An 18,351-nucleotide genomic window follows, 5' to 3' on the forward strand; every position below is an offset into this window, starting at 1 on the left:
CGAAAGCCCCCTCTCTAGGACCTTGTATTTCTTGATGATATTCAGCTCAAAGCACAAAAATATGCCGTTTAAATCTTTCGTAAATGACGAAACCGATCTTCAATATCGGTATCACTATTTTCACACGCCTCACAAGGTCAATGGAGAAGGATTTTTCTCACAAATATCAACTTTGAAAACTGTTCGGTCGGGTAAGACGGCACATGCGCAAAAGGGTCTCAAACGCCCAAAGACTTCCACCCGATTTTTCGGGGAGGACCAGCCCTGGGCTTGAGATGGACGCTCCATTCAGGAGAGTGGCTATCTTCTTAGGTTCCTACGCAGACTTTTTTCGGGTCGTCACGCAATCTTCCTTCCGCACGGAAGATTGCGTGACGAGCCCAAAGAGCGTCTGCGTGAGAGGCCACTAACTTCTTGGTTTCGTTTTGATTCGGAAGACAACAATGTCTTTCAGTTCACCATGCGATTGGTCACAATTATAACACACCGGTAATCTCTAATTCCTTATGACGGAAATATCCCCTTATTACCCTTGCCCCACTCCCGCCGATATATAAGCTGCATCTGGTAGCAAGCCTTTCCTCGCCCAATAACCACGGTGGGTGTGTAAAGAAGCAGTCCCCATAGTCAATAACCTTCCCTTCTTCTTTCTCATCGGAGCCGATTGAAACAGGGCGATCGAAATGATGACTCTGGCATTCTTCCATTGAACCACCTTAAAGTCAGCCCAGTTACAAATGTTTTTGGAACGCATTCCAGCCCCATCCGTAGAGGGGACACGAGAGAACCCCCGGCTCCACCCTTAGTTCCCGCCCGCAACCCCGCCTCTCCTCCCCCCCTCCGCTGACCGGTAAAAATTGGAATGGCGTCCATGAATGTTGACACTGAAATGTCTCCAAGGAGAAAGCGCGGTTACAAATTGTTAGAAAAAAAGATGGCGGACGCTTTGAAGGTACAACTGAACATTCGCCAAAATGCCGAAGAATTGCAAGATTTGCTGAAAGATCTGGATAGTTGGCAGGATGAAATGAAAGTCAAAGATGAAGAACTCCGTCATGCAAAGATAATTACAAAACAGGTTTGCTTTTATAGTCCTTATTAATATTTCGGCCGTCCAGTATGTACTCTTGTGTTCATCTGAGTTTTAGTTTTTTTTTAATTTTTTGTCTTATGTTTCAATGGCATACCTGGAAACTATAAATCTAATATAATTTCACGGAGCTGTAATAATTATTATATGTACATTTGCATCACCGTTTGTTTTTATAGTCAATACAAACAGCTGAAAGTAAGTAAGTAAAGTAAAGTAAAAGCTTTATTAATGTGTCAATGTATTTAGTTTTTACAACTAACTGGGGACACAACAAAAAAAATTAAAATTATTTACAAATAAGGAATAACAATAAAAAATGTATATACAATTAAAAATATGTAGCATGTATAAATTTTTGAATAAAACAATGGGTAACTAAAGGTAGTCTCTAAGAATTGCAAAGGTTACAGCTATTGTTGTTATTTAAGAGTGATGTTAGGTCTTTTTTCCTAATGTTCTTTTTAAAAGATTCAATATTCAAAGAGCTTCTCAATTTATCATCTAGTTTTGACCATATATGAGGTCCTTGATATCTAATAGAATGTTTTCCATAGTTAGTAGTGTTAAAAGAAGGAATATCAAAATCACTGTTTCTTAATGAATAACTAGTGCTTTTCTGCTTAAACAGTTCGTCAACAATGAGAGGCCATATTTTACTTTGTACAGTAATGTAGCGATATCTTGTAGTCTTCGATTTAGTAGTCAAGGTAGCTATGCACTAACCAGATGGTTTTCGTATGATTCTAAATGGGAGTTAAATACTGCTCTAAGTGCGCGTTCTTGAATCCGCTCTATTTTTCTGCTGTCAGAAGATCTGCAGTTAATGCACTTAGTTCAACAGCCAGAATTATTGTTTTTGTTCCTACAGAGCCTGCCTCCTGTGAGGAATCAGTCTAGGAGAAAGAAGAAGAAAAAGAAAGAATCGTCAACACATTCTAACAATGGCAACAAACCAAAAGATAAAACAAGAATAAGCTCGTATGACTACAGATCATGGGATAAATTTGATGTTGTAAGTTTCCCTTAAATATAAAAGTATGTGACTCTGTATGTGCTTGATATGACAACTGCGTGATGTAATTCCTGTAAAATTGTGTGTATGAAAAATGGTAGAAGTCTGTGTGAGATCAGATTTTGATATTCAGTGGCAATCAGTGTCACAAAGGTGACAATGATAGTCTTTCTTCCAAGAGTGGAAAAGCTCTAGGCATAAGCTTCTGCAACCTATTAATACAAGTGTGTTTAATTTGTTTTTACCCAGGTGGTCATAAATGACTACCTATAACCAAGAATGGGGTCTTTATGGAAAAATCTCAAACCAAGACCCAGAAAGGGCAATGTTTGAGGTTTTCCTGGAAAGACTGAACATTGAATGTAAATTAGTTGTTTGTTATGTAGCTTTTATCTTTGGTTTTGCAGGTCCATAATCGGCCTGTGGGAATTATGGGAGAATAATGCCCTAAAACTAGCTAATCAGAGCATGATTTATATCGGCTACGAACACAAGCCATGTAATAATTAATGCTATTAATACTATTTATGCAATGCTTTCGAGTGGTATACCATCTGATGGAATATCCCACGAGTCACCATATACCACAAAAATATACTGTATACTGTAAACCAAGAAACATGTGACAAGTGGGCTACTCCCTGGTAAACCACAAGAGAGCAATGCATAACTACTTTGTATCATGCCACAGAAAATACAGTGGTCAACAAAATCAATGTGACATACATGCAGCACATGAAGGGAAGGTTGGATATTATACGGACGAAGTTAAAAATACATTTACGTGCATATTTTCTGTGGAAACCGTTCATGAGCTTTTTTTAGGGCCAGGATAACGTGACCAATTAAGAATAACGTGGCTGTATGAATGGGGTGTTCCACTGTAATGAAAAACTGGAGCTATGTAGCCCCTTGCAGGAACTGGAATTATGCAGTTAGCATTATCTAATGAGGTGTTGAATGTTTCATCTGGCTTTTGTCAGGATAAAGTTTTAAAAGACATGGATGAACAAGAGGAAATGAAGACATTTTCCAGCTCTGAGGAAGAAAGTGATGAGACTGATGAAGAGGTAGAGAATGAGAGAAAGTTGCAGAGGGCACTGCTTGAAAAGGACAAGGTCGGTTAACTTTATGTTTTCTCAATCAGGGTTAAAACATTAACACATGAAATTGCTTGCAATAGAAACATGTGATTCCAGTCATATTACTTTAACCAGTCTCTCTGGGTTGGTCAACATTCATTTTCTCTCCATATAGATACACATGCAGGCATTCATACTAGCAAAGGCTATGAGGCTTAAAAAAATAAACAGTTAGGGGAGTTGAAATTTTGATTAGTGACACTAAATCCATGAGCTCTGAAAGTAAAAAAAAATTACCTTAGGCTAATCCTAAATGCCAGATTTCTCCTATGACATGAGTAGTACTACACAAACACGTTCCTGAGCTATACAGATCAGGTTTTGAGTGCCACAAAACTAAGACTAAACTTAAATCACTTTGGGCAGCCACAAAGGCCACAGACAATCCAGTGATTCAACCAAATCAAATCTCAAAGCAAAAAAATCTAGCTGATGTGAGCTACAGGAAAATGTGCACAAATAAGTCATGATCGGCTTTGGTTGACTACTTCTGATTGGGTGACAATTGAATGTGACGTGAGTTTTTAATGCAAGGGGCTAAGGCACTGATCATCATCATCATCATCACTCTAAGTTGCACCTGCATCCAGTACTACAGTAGGTGCATGCATAAAGCTGCTACATTCCTCTTCCATTCCACCCTTGCTGTACGGGAATGCAAAAGCTAGGCAAATGCAAATTACTTCTGAATTCAATTTTATTAATTAATGCATTCTATTTACAGGGAAATGCTCTTTTCAAGGAAGGGAAATTTGAAGAGGCTATTAACTGCTACACAGCAGGGATTCAATTTGACCCAACAAATGCCATTCTTCCAGCTAACAGGGCAATGTGTCTGCTAAAATTACAAAGGTCAGTGCATTCACAGTACATTACAGAGGTTTTCTGTAGATAGTAGGTTGTGTAAATTAATATTTAAAAAATGCCAAGTGTCCCTTAACCCTTTGGTACTTGTGCTTGCCGTGGCAACATGCTTTTGCCTTTGCTCCTTTGACCAAAATTGGCATCACTTCTACTTTAGTTCAGCAGGAGGAAAAGATCTTTCCAATGATACCCAGATCAGAGTGATTGGGTCAGTTGAGTGTGAAATATGCATGGAAATGCTTAGAAATTTGAGTGAAAAACTCAGAGAAAAACTTCCGTCATCTACACTTGGCTACTCCAAGGTAAGAATTTCCTGTCTTGATGTTGCTTTCTGGGGAATTCTTGAACTGGAAGCAAGCCCAGTGGGAGTTTAACAACTGCAGCAAAAAGATAAGGAAAGGAGAAAAAGGAAAGGGGGAAAAATTTGACTAGCTTTAGTTAATAAATCCATGTTCAGGTATGGGGCTGCTGAAGCAGACTGCAATCAAGCGTTGTTGCTGGATGGATCTTACACTAAGGCATACCTGAGAAGAGGAGCAGCGCGTTTCCAGCTGGGAAGGATTCAAGAAGCTGAAGCTGACTACAGAAAAGTGTTGAAGCTTGAACCAAGCAACAGACAGGCCCAGGAAGAAATGAAAAACATTGCAAAGGTAAACTTCCCAGCTCAAAATATCAATTCTTCTAGTAACTAGTTTTCTTACATTTATTTTAATTTTAGTTCCAATTTACAGCAATGTCATTTGATTGCTGATCTTCTTTCTCAGTACAGTTCTTGTTGACTGGAGAGCTCTGCAAGTCTTGGTGTTTGTCATGCAATCTTTCAGCCCCTCCCTCCCCCCCCCCCTCCCTCCCCCTCCCCCCAATATAGATAAAGAATGGTGACACACACAAAGAGTGTCTGAGAAGGACGTGACCCTTTCTAGCTACTGACATTAGGGGTGGCAAATGGTGTTTCAAAAACCATGCATTTTGCAACATTTTCGTTGAATTTCACAGGCCTCACAGTGTCGGTTTTTTTTAGCAGCTACAGTATCTGCATCTTGCCATGAGTCGCAGATTTTTTTTTTTTTTTTTTTTTTCACAAAGCTGCCCCAGAGTCCATTTTTTTTGCAAGGTTAAGAAAAATATCCAAGTCTCAATTTGTTTGTTTGCTTTAAGAAAGGATATCTAGACAGCTAAAGTCTAAACATCTAGTGCTCACATTCAAAACACTCTCAGTCTCACTATTTAAAAGGTCAAAATGTCTTGGAAAAAATGCTAGGAAAATGTTAGTCTTGCCATTGTTGAATCTGCTTAAAACGTTCTGTGACAATACCAGTGTTTCAGCCAGAAAATTTTACTTCAGGGCCAAAGTGGTTCCTGAAGATCTTTTTTAGGGGCCAATTTTTTAGGAAAGGGGCCAATAAATTGAAAGCTACAGAAAGAAAAAATGCATCAAGGTACCAAGGAAAATAAAGCGGTTTATTAGGATCTCTGATAAAATTTAATAGTAAGTGCTTTTTGAAGTGTTTCTACTGAATAAAGTTTCTTTTGAATCAGATACTAGTATGAAGGATCCGTGCATTACAAGAGAACAATCCTTAGACATACATGACGTAGTCAATGATCAAGGGTTTGCAATGCATTATAGGGCGATTTCAAACACGGTCAGCCATTTGGAAGTTTTCCGATGTGAGAGAGTCAATACAGCAAAGCAAAAGGACAGATTGACTTCTTTTCTTATGTTGAATGTTTTAGAAGCAAAGATCTTTTAATGTGATTTTGTAGAAGGACATAATGTGTGACAAAATAACCGTTATTGATCGTCAACACAGAGAAATGCAGCCGCCTTCATGGCGACTAAACCACAATTTTTCAGTTTGGTCACCAAGGATGAAATGTTACTTGCATTGGCGACCGTATAGATCACAATTTCGAGCCCTGGGATGGCGTTTATATTATTACGCCTTTGTTAATCCTGCAGTCTTGTAAAAGGAAAGGGCCAAATTGGCCCTTTTTTCGTTTTTCTGAGGGCCATCTCTAATTGTAACGCGGGATTCCTGCAATGGCGCGCTCTGGCGTAAACACTGCAATAAAGTCTTTGGAATTTAACTGTATTTATGAACATTCGTATTAGCATAATGTGAATTTATATACCAGGAGTATCTACATTAGTTCGTATAGTGTGATCGTCTGGGTGAGGGTAGTTCTGAAAAGAACTGTCAGTGTAAGTAAGTAAGTAAGTAAGTAAGTAATTAAGTAAGTGAACTTTATTTGATAAGTAGGTTGTAGAGGGGATTTGGCAGCCGAAGGGCTGATGTGGACCTACTATACACAAAATGTAAAATTTTACTAACACGAAAGATATTAACAAAAGAATAAGAACTATGTACAGGGGAAAATTAATAATCATATATACATATTTGAGCGACTGACTCTGAAGATGACTTCTGCTCAGGTTGTCGAAATGTCAGTCACCAACAACAGTTCTTTTCAGAACTACCCTCACCCGGACGATCCCGCTATACGAACTACTGATACTCTTGGGCCGGGTTGTTCGAAAGCCAGTTAACGTTAACCGAGGATTAAACGTTAACTGAAGTATTAGTTTTTCTTGTTTAAAATTCTTTTTCACCTCTTACGTTTGGTGTAGTTTGAGATTACTACAGCTCAAAACTGAACCATATAAACAGAGCACCTCACCAAAAAGTTGCAAAACTGAAATCAAAATTCTCGCTAATCCTGGGTTAGTTTAATCGGGCTTTGAACATCCCGGCGCTGGGTTCAAACCCTTCACTAAGTATCTACACTGTATGAATAGTGCATTAATTTACACTCAGGAATTTGTCTGACTTCCCAAACAGTCTGATACTGACATTTATACCCCAGGGTTGAGAGAAAACACTGCAAGGTTGAAATGTTTTCAGTAGTGATGACTGGCCGACCGACCGACCGACCGACAACAACAACAACAACAACAACAACAACAACAACAACCATTTATTTGTGCTCACAATTTAGAAAATAATTACAATAAACATTAAATTAGTGTAGAGTACTGCCTGCCCAAAATAACCATAAGGGCTAAAAAGAATGGGCAGACAACCGAATGAGTGATTATTTCTTTCAGCTATTGAATGACAAGGAAAAACCAGCAGAAACTGAAGAACAGTTAAAGAAAGTGGAATGCAATAACAAATCGTCGGCTAAATCTAAAGTAAGAACAGTGTTCTTTCCCAGAATTCTGTTATACTTTATACTGCTTTTCTCAGTGAAGTGTTCTCATTTGCATCACAGTAAAAATTCAACATGGATGCGAGGCAATTTCGGGCAAAGCTACTCTTTGGAAAAACTGGTCTGTTTTGAGTGCGTGGGGGGTGAAGGGGGAGGGGAATTTGAATCTCCTATGGAATAATCTTTAACCACCGTTCACCTTGATTACAAAACGTCCGTTAATACACGTTTTTTTCCAGGAGGCAGCGTGGCCGAGTGGTCAGCGCGTCGGACTCGCCGAGTTCGAGTCCCGCTCTGACCACTAACTGGATTTTTTTCACGGTAGTGCCGAGTTTAAATCCTCGACCGCGCTCGTAAATAGCCAACTGGTTTGCCTCCGGTCAGTTGGGATTCTTAACAATGTTATGTTCAATTTGAATTATTTGTTTCAGTTGTTTGTGCTATAAACACTGTGTTATATTTTATTATTCCACGTTTCTTTTTTATTTTACAAGCGTGAAGGAGGGTCACCTTTTCTCTACCTGATATACTAGTCCTTCAGAGTAAACAATTGTTTTAGTTTTGGATTTTTTTTTCTTCTCAGAAACCTCTGAAACGTATAGTTATAGAAGAGATTGGAACAGAAAGTGACAGCGACCATGAAAATGAAGTTTCCACCCAGGCACAAGTGTCAGCTTCTTTATCGACGGAAGAGAAGAGAAATGATGCAAATCAAGCTCCTTGTACAAACGGTTTTGATCAAGTTGAGAAATTCAAAGTGAAACCAAACGACAACGGTTCAACTATGCTATCACCATCGTCCTCATCATTACCGCCTTCATCAGGTCATGTCCGGTCCCCCGCGCCCACCACTCCGTCCCAGACCACTTGGAAGTCATTCACCGCACCAAAAACATCCGGGCAGTTTCAATCCGATTGGAGAGCGCTACAAAAAGACCCGGAACAACTCTTTCATTATTTCAAAGTAAGGCCAACGTGCATAATTACGTTAATGTATGTCTGTCTTCGCTTCCACCGTTTGCATGCATGTACCGTTGACTCTAAAGGTGGTCCAACACATGCGAATTGATAGCAGTTTTCGGTCCGTGTTGAACTGCATATTTTTAAAGGAGCTTAGTAACGGTATTTTGAGTCATTTTGGCTGCTTGTAAAATCACCTTTAAATTGAAGGAAACCTGTAAATAATCGTTTACTAAGATAGAAAAGCACTTACGACATTCTGAAAAGAAAACATAAAGGAACAAGAATGGTTAAGGATTGAGAAGATTAACACGGATTATAAATGACGAACTTGAAAAAAATTAGGCTAAACTTTTCAAGATGAGCAAACGGTGACGTAGCTCCTGCATCAAATAGCTGGACAACCCGTGTTGGGTTTGCGCGGATTGTAAACCTGTTTAACAACTCTCTTGAAACGCGGATGTACAGAATTAATTCTTAGAAAGTATATACATGTACCTGCCTCGGTGTGCACGCCGTAATTCTTTTGAACTGATGTTTTGAACAGAAATTTGAAGCTGATTAGTTTTCTTTCTTCCTTCAGCAAATCAATCCAGAATCGTACCCCAAGTTGTTCCAACAATCAATTGAGTCAGACACGCTGAATAAGATAACCAAGCTATTGCAGGACTTCTACATCCCGTAAGGTTTAAATATTTATGTTCAGATTGCTTACAGTAGTACTGTATACATGTACGTCGTGCAGCTTGTAATCTCTTATAACGAGCACTCTGCTCTTTTTTGTGTTGAGATCGCTTTTATTAAGTAGGTGGTTTAAGGAGGGATCGAAGGTGGTGGTTTGTGGGAAATGGAAGTAACGGATATTTTCGAGAGTAATTGGGCATGGCCGACGGGGTTGTTATGGGCTGCATTATTAAGTTTCCAGATGTTTGGTTGCATTCATTTGTTTCTTTTTGGTTTGTTTAGAGAGACTTACGGGCTTACATCCGTACTCGGGGATTGACTGTTAAAAAGCTCTGGGCTGAACTTTTTTAAGGTGTTTAAGGTCATTCCCCAGTATTGCATTGCGCATCCCTACTGCGCATAATTTCATGCGTGATTAGCGCGCGCGCATTAAAAAATGGCGGCTTTTTCTTCGCGGCTGGACCTCGCCATAGACGTAAATCGTCATTTTCTCGAAAACGAGTACGGTGACCTATGATTTTTTTCTGTTGTGTTGAATTGAGTAATAAATTTCTCTATGTAAAATAAATATGGGCCAATTCTCAGTGTTGAGCAAGAAACAATCGTCGGAAACGTGAATTTAACAAGCAATCGGGACTATAATCACGGTGCTATTGTAAGGATTTATATGATATAAACAGGGTGCTGCTGCTCCTAAACGAACATGGGGACCCCTCATTTTTATTTCAAAATTTAAGTTCCTACAGTATAAACAGTCAATAGGCAAAGTTTGACAAAACTCTCAGTGCAGGTTCTATTTCAGTGGAATGACCTTAAGGTGTGCATGGGAACCTCTTACTCCCCTCCTTCCCCGAGGGCTCTTTCCCTCCCCACAGGGATCCCCTCTGCCCCCAGGGCTCCCCCACCCCCCATCTAATGATGACACATTATCTTGACTCATTCTACTGGTAATTCCATTTCATCATTGCGTTATTTTAGAAATGGTCTCCCTGTGTACAAGGAGTTGAGATACCTGGCTGAAGTCAAGAGATTTAGCATGGCTGTTATGTTCCTATCAGAGAAGGACAAGAAAGGTGATCACTGTATATTCACAATCAATTGTCATTGACAATTGATAAACTAATCGTACTAGCAATGTTGTTATGGTATCAATGGAATAATATAATGTGCACTGTGGGTGGCTGTCTTTCGGCAGTGATGGACGGAAAATCGCGCGCGCTTTCCAAGCCCGAGGGGGGGGGTGGGGGACCCCCATATAAAAACGACGGGGGTGCTCGTCGTACATTTAAGGACTTAAAAAAGCGGTTTTGTCTTAGTACCTTTGTCTTAGTCCAGTACCTTTCAGGGTATTGAGCAGGAAAAAAAAAAAAAAACATGGCAGTAGATAATGTGTTGTTTTAGAATTGGTATCTCTTAGGGGTTTTTTCCCAACTGATCATGCAACGCAATGTTACTGATTACCGAAGCTAAACCATTCAGATGAGATTACCCCATCGGTGAAGTCAAAATAGGCCCCGTATGAGTAGATGATGCCAAACGAGTGTGATAGTCCCAGAAGGCATGCTGGGAAGGGACCTTCCCTGAACCATGTGCTTGAAGCTGTGATCTTTGCAGTACGAAATTTGTACGGGAAAATGTACGTTTCTTCGTTCAGATTTGGCGTTTGCAAGCAATTCGACTTCTTTCTTTGCCGAAAATGTTATTCTCCCACGCTTTCCGTAGTATACGTTGCAAAACGAAAGAGAAATCACGAAGCGGATTTTAACGAGCAGAAATGATACATATGCACTGTAATTCTTACCGACGGTGAAATCGCAGAGGATTACAATTAACAAAAGAACAAAAAAGACAAGAAGCTAAATTAAGGTTAGTGAAGAAGTTTGTGATTTCATTTCCACTTTTGCTCAGTTTGAAAGAAACACTTGAGCAAAAAACAAACAAAATAAGTTATGACTTCGTTTAAGTGTTGTTTTCTCTTTTTCTCTTTTTTGTAAAGCAGTTTAGTAAGAAACACTGTCAGGTCACAATCTTTCCTGGAGGGGGGGGGGGGGGGAGGGTTCTCTTATATGGGCTACATAGGTATGTTCGGCCCAAAAGGGATCCCAATGGTTTTTTAGCCGTTTGTGTCAGAAATAGGGCATCGATTTTGGCCATTTTGGTCTCAAATCGGGTATAGTTTTTGCACTCTAGTCTTGAATTGGATATATTGTTTCGAAGAAGCTATCCTACCTAAAAAAAAGCATATGAACATTGTCTTTAGCATTGGTCTGAATTAATAAACTAATTGTAAGGCAGGTGTGAAGCAGGGTATTTGTTTAAGGGTCAGGGGCCCGTTTCTCCAGAGCCCGGAAACCTTTCGTGCCCGCAAAGCCATTTTTAGATCATCTGTATCTAAAAACAGAGAGGTCCGTATATGAAGAGAGCCTCTGTTCATATTAAGAATATTTGAATAAAACAGATCTGTAATCATAAGGTTGGAGATTCTGCTTCGGCTTTCCGGGTGCGAAAACTTTTCGGGACCTTCGAGAAACGGACCCCAGTTCAAAAATAGGGTAGGGAAAATGTCCAAATTTTGGTCTTGCATGGGGTAAGGGTTTTGGGAAGCGTGCCGCACACCCACCCAGATTTTCTGGGAGTACCCACCCCCCCCTCTTCGTTGGCAATCTCTTTGGCTAGGCATTCGGATACAGTAAGTTGATCGACAGTCAGTCCTTGGGAGATTGTACGCGATTGTAAGTCCGGCAATGCCGATAAGTACCCAACTCAAGCAAGTTTGAAGTAAAGTATTCAAAATTTACTTGCTTCAGACAATGATTGTATAATGACATAATATGTAATGCGGTTTATCCTTGTCGAAATATTCTCTTTGCGCGGTAGGTAGTAAATGCTAAATACAGGCGTTTCTTATCAACCCAAGTTGTTTCAAGAGAATACTCAGGCACTGTCCGCACTACGCCGGAGAAATTTGAAAGCGCATCTTTATTTCTACGGTTAGGCCTACCTTCCACACTAATCCGACATGAAAACGCTTTTTGAAAACGTCGGCTTTGCGTTTTCGTGTGGACGGAGGACATTTTGAAAACGGAGATTCTCTAAAACGACGGCGTCACGATAATCCCGTGATTTCCCTGCCCGAGTTTTACTCAAACATGAATCCAAAATGGCCGGTGAATGTTGCGTTTTGAATTCCTTCGGCGTAGTGTGGACAAGTCCTTAATTCCTTATTACTTATGCATTTCCTATTTATTGTGTTTCAGTTATAAACGCTCTTCTACACAGTGTGCGAGAACATAAGGAGGAACTGAATCTAAATGACGATGATGTTTTCTCTTTGGCAAAAAAATACGGAGTGTCTTGACGAGACTGAGAGCTTCTGTGTACCACAGCGTTACTGACTGACAGATGTCACTCAAATGCAACACACACTTTGATAGTCCTGGTGATAGTCGTGTTTGCTTGAAAGGGTTTAAAATCAGCATCCAAGATTTTGATCATGTGATTGACGTGTTATTCTTGGATACTGAGGCGCCGTTCACACTACGCTGGAGGAAATTTTGAAAACGGAAGTTTCACTCTGAAAACGCACCTAATGTGTTCCTTCCACACTACGCCGGAGGAATTTAAAAACTCAACAATCACGGTCATTTTGGAATTGTGTTTGAGGAAAACTGTCGGCAGGGAAATCACATGATCATTGTGACGCCATCGTTTTCGAAAAGCTCCGTTTTTGAAATGTTTTTCGTCCACACTAAAACGAAAATCCAGCGTTTTCAAATTCCTACGATTCGAAGAGCGTTTTCGAAAAGCTCCGTTTTCGTGACGGATTAGTATGGAAGGTAGGCCTAACTGTAGAAAGAAAGCCGCGTTTTCAAATTTCTCCGGCATAGTGTGGTTTCTGCCTCAGGAGTTAACACTGGAAATGACGACTCGTGTTTTCCGCGGTAGACTTGAGTGAAGCAGGAAGCAACAGTGTGTATATGGCTCGACAATGAGTCCAAAGTCAAATTGCAGTCAGCATGCATTTTATCTATTGGACTGCATGTAAAGTTTTTGATCAAAGTTTGGTTATTTATTAAATTTAGACGAAAAATTGTTTAAAATTAAAGTTGTTTGTCCGATGACTTTCAAGATTGCTGACAGCATAAGAACATTACTTAAATTCTTAACATTTGGAAAACATTTTGCGAATATGTATCTTTTTTCGAACAAAATTTCTCATCAATAGAAAATTTCTATTTGATAGAGAAATTATAATAACGATAAACACCTGCCTGAGATGCAAATTGCAAGCTTAATCTTATTCAGTTTTCAATTTTCCACTCTAAATTTTCGTGTTCAAAACGTTTACATGTGCTGGCCTTACGTAACGTCACAGGTTTAAGTCCAATATTTTTATCTTCAGAACTTTTACGTCCTTGTAATAACACGTTATTGACTCAATGTCAGATCAACCAGGCGGGATAACAAGTTTGGAACAATGCAGCGTATATATAAATATGTTGTTTTTTTGGCAAGATGTAAAGATCAAAAAAATTATAATATTCGACGTGTGGAGCTTGTGTGCGAGAGTATACTCTAAACAGAAAAACCAAACAAAAAAACAAAACAAAACAATACAAAAGAAAAAAAACCATTACAATAGATTTATATTCACAAGCTTTCAAATCTCAATGCAGATGGGAAACAAGAAAAGACAAATCTTTAATGTCATTTTGAATTCCTTTTCTCTTTTAAGGCTGTAATGTATTTTTTGGGTTCTTTAGTAGTTTTTGTTAATGTTTTTTTTTTTTTTTTTTAAATGTCTTCCATTCGGTAACATCTTACCAGCTGATTTCTCGAGTAGCAGAGAAGGTGGCTTTCTAAATGGTAATTATACGGTTTTATTTGAAACCTCAGTTTTTTGTTTGTTTTTAGTGATGGCAAAGATGATATTCCAAAGTACACCTGTGTACATACAGATCTGTTTCTTTTGAAAAATGAGAAATCGTCTGCGAATTTCCCACTAAATAACTTGGTGATATTATCTTAGAGGAACTAAACTCCAGAATACCTGGCCACTTATTAGCATTTCATTGAATAAGAATAGCAACTATTGTTATATACCTCGTTCTTGAAAGCACACCGGCACATGTAAATAAAGTGGCCGGGTATTCTGAAGTTGCTCCGAAATAAGCAAAATTTTATTCTCGTCACTTTATCATCTTTACTTGAAATTTTTCATTACTGACGGGATAACTACATTTCCTATACAGATATTTAAGATTTTACTTAATGGAAACGTCGTATTGAAAGGATGTGAACTTTCAAGGGTCTTTGAAATGTCACTTTTTGAACTGTCGTGTGTCTTGTTATACAAACGTTACCCTCGCGATCGTAAACTAAAAGCCTCTTCTACGTGACAATTTAAAACACAGGTTCTCAAATATTACTCATAATTTCCTCCTTTAGTCATGAATTCAATTGCAAATGCGAAACTCCTATTCACGAGTGCAAGCTTCTTTGATCTTTGGTTGAAGTTGTTGAACAACTAACATAAAAAGAGATCGGCCCACAGCGTGTTATCGAAAACAAAACAAAGACGGTGAAAAGCAATGCGTTTCTCCAATGAGACAAACGGGATAACAAGGCAGTTTGCTGGTATCATCCCAAGAGATAGTAGCAATAATGGATCCGGAGGAGAGCAACATATGAGCGATGCCATGCAAAAAGCAGTGGTGATAAATTGTGCTGTAAACATCGTTCTCGCGTGGACATCGATAATCGGGAACACACTGGTGTTGCATGCAGTGTGGAAGACGCCAACCCTTCGCTCACCATCCATGTTTCTCCTCTGTGGTCTAGCGCTTTCTGATCTTGCTGTGGGTGCAGTTGTACAGCCACTGTTCATCGCGAACGATTTGATTGCACTGTACCCTCAATCCGAAACACCAATTCATGTGCCTCTATTCTTAAACATTTACAACATGTTGGGCTTCTCGTTATGTGGGATTTCGCTTTGTACAGTCGCTGCGATAAGCGTCGACAGAATGATAGCCATTCAGAAGTCTTTAGAGTACCCAAGTATTGTCACTATTCCCCGAGTGACACGTCTCCTCGTAACGATTTGGACTGCTTGTGTAATTCTAGCAAGCACACAGTTGTGGCACCAAAAAAGTCTGCTAATTTTGATGGGAACTGTAATATGTGTTTGTCTTTGCCTTTCAACTATCTCTCATGTAAAAATTTACAAAACTGTTCGCCATCATCGAAATGCGATTCAAATTCAGCTTCAAGCAGTTGAAAGTAACACTGGGAATGCTAACAATATGTCGGGGCTGAAGAAGTCTGCTTTCAGCGCTTTTATAGTTTTTCTTGTACTTATTATCTGTTATTGTCCATATCTTGTCGTCTATCTTATCTCTTCGTTTTATTCATTCAATGATTTCCTGGGCAGATCTGTTGCTTCTACTATAGTGTTTACTAACTCAACTTTAAATCCATTTTTGTATTGTTGGCGATTGAGTGAGATACGAGAAGTTGTACTTCGCACTTGTCGTAAACTAGTTTGTTGTGTATAAGTTAAAATATATATTTCACGTATCTGCATAGCTACGGCAGCGTCCACACGTCCACTACGCTGGAGAAATTTGAAAACGCAGCTTTGTTTCTACGGTTAGGTCTACCGTCCACACTAATCCGTCACGAAAACGGAGCTTTTCGAAAACGCTCTTTCAACCGGAGGAATTTAGAAACGTCGCCCTTTCGTTTTCGTGCGGAAGAAAACCATTTTGAAAACGGAGCTTTTCGAAAACGATAGCGTCACGATAATCATGTGATTTCCCCGACCGAGTTTTCCTCAAACATCAACCCAAGATGGCCGGTGATTGAAATTCCTCCGGCGTAGTGTGGACGGAAAACATTTGATGCGGAAAACCTTCGTTTTCAAATTCCTCCAGCGTAATGTAGCCAAGGGCTAATAAAGTTAACTTGGTATCTACAAACGATCTCGTCACTACTGTATGTTAGGCTAGTTTAGGAATACCCGTTGATTAGAGACGCAAAAATCAATGCTGAAATGGCAGATTTACCTCTAGTTGGAATGATTAGTTGGCCTACTTGTATGCACATACATATAAACATACTTAATTTGATGAGTGTGTTAGTATAGGCAATTTAAGGGCTCATGTGGGCCTACTAAAATTTTTGATTCGATTGTAGAGTCTAACAAAGCGTTGGTGCTTAAGAGTAGTTTGCTACTTGGGAATCATTGAATCAATATTTACAGTATGCCAATGTTCACAAACCATTTCTGATTTACAGAGTATTTCTGTGAAAAATGCAAGGTTACTATTCTATGAGGGAGTACTATTTTTCCCGACCTTTGTGGCAAATCAGAGAGAGGTCTTCGCATAGTTTGTAGAAAAAAGTATGCGTTTTCAATGAGTTTCCTGCGCTGTGTCAAAGGTTTAATTACAAAGATTGTAAGGGACTTTTGTTGTTGTGAATGAGACGTATCAGGGCTAGCATCTGACTCGTCCCCAGTCGGCACGCCGCGAGGTAGCCTGGTGAGCCCCCTTGCTCCCCAGCTTGTATTTGAATCAACTAGCCTATGTACTAAGCCTCGTGCTAATTACTGACGACGAACCCCTATTAGCTGCCAACCCCTATCTTAAGTGGCACCTCCCATTTGCCCGGGGGTGGCCGCTTAACAAGGGGTTCTACTGTTCTTAAAAAAAAAAAACATTGACAGATTAGATTTGAAAGAATATAAGAAACTAGAATTAGAATCCGGCTGCGCGGGGAAATTCAGTCTGCGAAAGTTCTTGGAAAATTAGACCATAGGATTCTGAACTGACCTATTTTAATTGATAATTTTTAATAAGACTTCTTGTAAAATGGCTTGTGCCAATTACAAGCCAATTACGGGACTGCAAAAATTACGACATTGCAAAAACAAAGCAAAAAGCCATATAATAAACAACTTCTTAACCAAACGTTCGATTTTTACAGGAAAATCTCAAACCTCTGCGTTCGCGTATTGACCTCGCTATCGCTCGATCAAAACGACACGGTCTCGGTTTGAGATTGTCCCCTCAAGACCTCACTCTCGGTCAATAAGTAGTTAATGATGCCTTACAGTTCAGGCGTTATTAGCATTCTCGTGCCCTAAGGTCGATTTTGACTCTCGTTTTTTGGCAGAATCAAATCACTTTAATAGTCTAAGATATTTTCGTTTCTGATTGGTTGTCGACACGTGATTTCTGCTGTTGAGCTTTCGAGTTTTTCTGTTGACCTACGTATTAAAAATTTATTTTCTCGATTATTTTTTGCTCGCACAGAAAGTCCGTCATGAGCTAATAATGCAAAAACTCTCTTAATGATAGCTCTAGCGCTGGGTCTTTCCACATTTGTCCGGATACGTTGGCGGATGTTTAGAAGTTTCTGAGATATTTAGAAAGTATAAAGATATTTAGAAACATTGGCGATAATTAGACAATTTTGGGATATTTAGAAATAATTATTATAGTTTTTATGGCTGAGCACTGTGAATTCTTGACTATTTTCTTGAAACAATACTCAGTTCTGTGCCAGAAACAATCACTTTGAAAAATATATTTCTCACAACTAAAAGCACTCAAAGCAGCAGTTTTCCAAAATGGCGGATGGCAGTAACATCGGTAAGCGTGAATATTCTTCCTCTCTCCATCTTTTAGTGTGAAAAGAGAATTGAAAATTTTGAAAATTGTGGCGTAAGCGATTCAGAATTGGTTTATTTTAAAACAAAAATCAACATATTTTTAGAGTGTTTTTCGAGATATTTAGGAAAGCATTTGTGATATTTTGAATTTTTTGAAGAATCTTACGTGATATTTGTTGAAAGTTCTACGCATTACTATAGGTGTCTATAGACGTATGACCAATTATACTTTAATTACTAGTAAATAGCTTGTGGAAACTGAAGTGCTTACTAGGTTTGGCTTTTTATGCTGACGTACTTTGCACGTTAAATATTCCTAATGAGTGTTCTAGCACACATCATCATATTGTCTGTTGACAGGTGACCAATTGTACAGTATTTACTAGTAAATGGCTTGCTAAAATTTGAAGGAGGCACTTGATTAAATTGAGGATTCTATGTTGTCGGTGCCTTTAAGAACCGACCGAGAGATTTTCTTGTAATAAGCTAAAACATAAAGAAAGAGGCTTTTATCGCGATTACCGGATTTTTAGAATTGATACAATCAATTGGCAACTTCGTATTTTTAGATTATTAGAATATTCATGATGGTAATTTTAAGTAGTTGAAATTCGAACTTTCTCGCCCGATTACGATCTTGATATCATGAGTGACAAATTGCTCTTTAATGATAGCGCGAAATTTCGGCGTTAATTTATAATTTCAC

The 18,351-nt window shown here is 39.0% G+C and overlaps 2 protein-coding genes across 2 annotated transcripts; both read left to right on the forward strand.

Annotated features, from left to right (window-relative positions):
• The first annotated feature begins 847 nt into the window (after positions 1–847).
• Positions 848–12,938, forward strand: LOC145460696 (RNA polymerase II-associated protein 3-like). The gene is made up of 10 exons (XM_081445582.1): positions 848–1,078; positions 1,962–2,105; positions 3,089–3,223; positions 3,972–4,099; positions 4,569–4,761; positions 7,221–7,307; positions 7,908–8,288; positions 8,868–8,965; positions 9,947–10,041; positions 12,226–12,938. The coding sequence occupies exons 1-10, from the start codon at positions 863–865 to the stop codon at positions 12,324–12,326; spliced, it is 1,578 nt and encodes a 525-aa protein (XP_081301708.1). The 5' UTR covers positions 848–862; the 3' UTR covers positions 12,327–12,938.
• A 222-nt stretch (positions 12,939–13,160) lies between these two features.
• Positions 13,161–17,237, forward strand: LOC145460698 (melanocyte-stimulating hormone receptor-like). The gene has a single exon (XM_081445583.1). It carries the CDS (start codon positions 14,560–14,562, stop codon positions 15,523–15,525), a length of 966 nt encoding a protein of 321 aa, XP_081301709.1. The 5' UTR covers positions 13,161–14,559; the 3' UTR covers positions 15,526–17,237.
• Positions 17,238–18,351: the final 1,114 nt, after the last annotated feature.

Source organism: Orbicella franksi, chromosome 11 (genome assembly GCF_964199315.1).
Source record: "Orbicella franksi chromosome 11, jaOrbFran1.1, whole genome shotgun sequence".
NCBI classification, from domain to species: domain Eukaryota; kingdom Metazoa; phylum Cnidaria; class Anthozoa; order Scleractinia; family Merulinidae; genus Orbicella; species Orbicella franksi.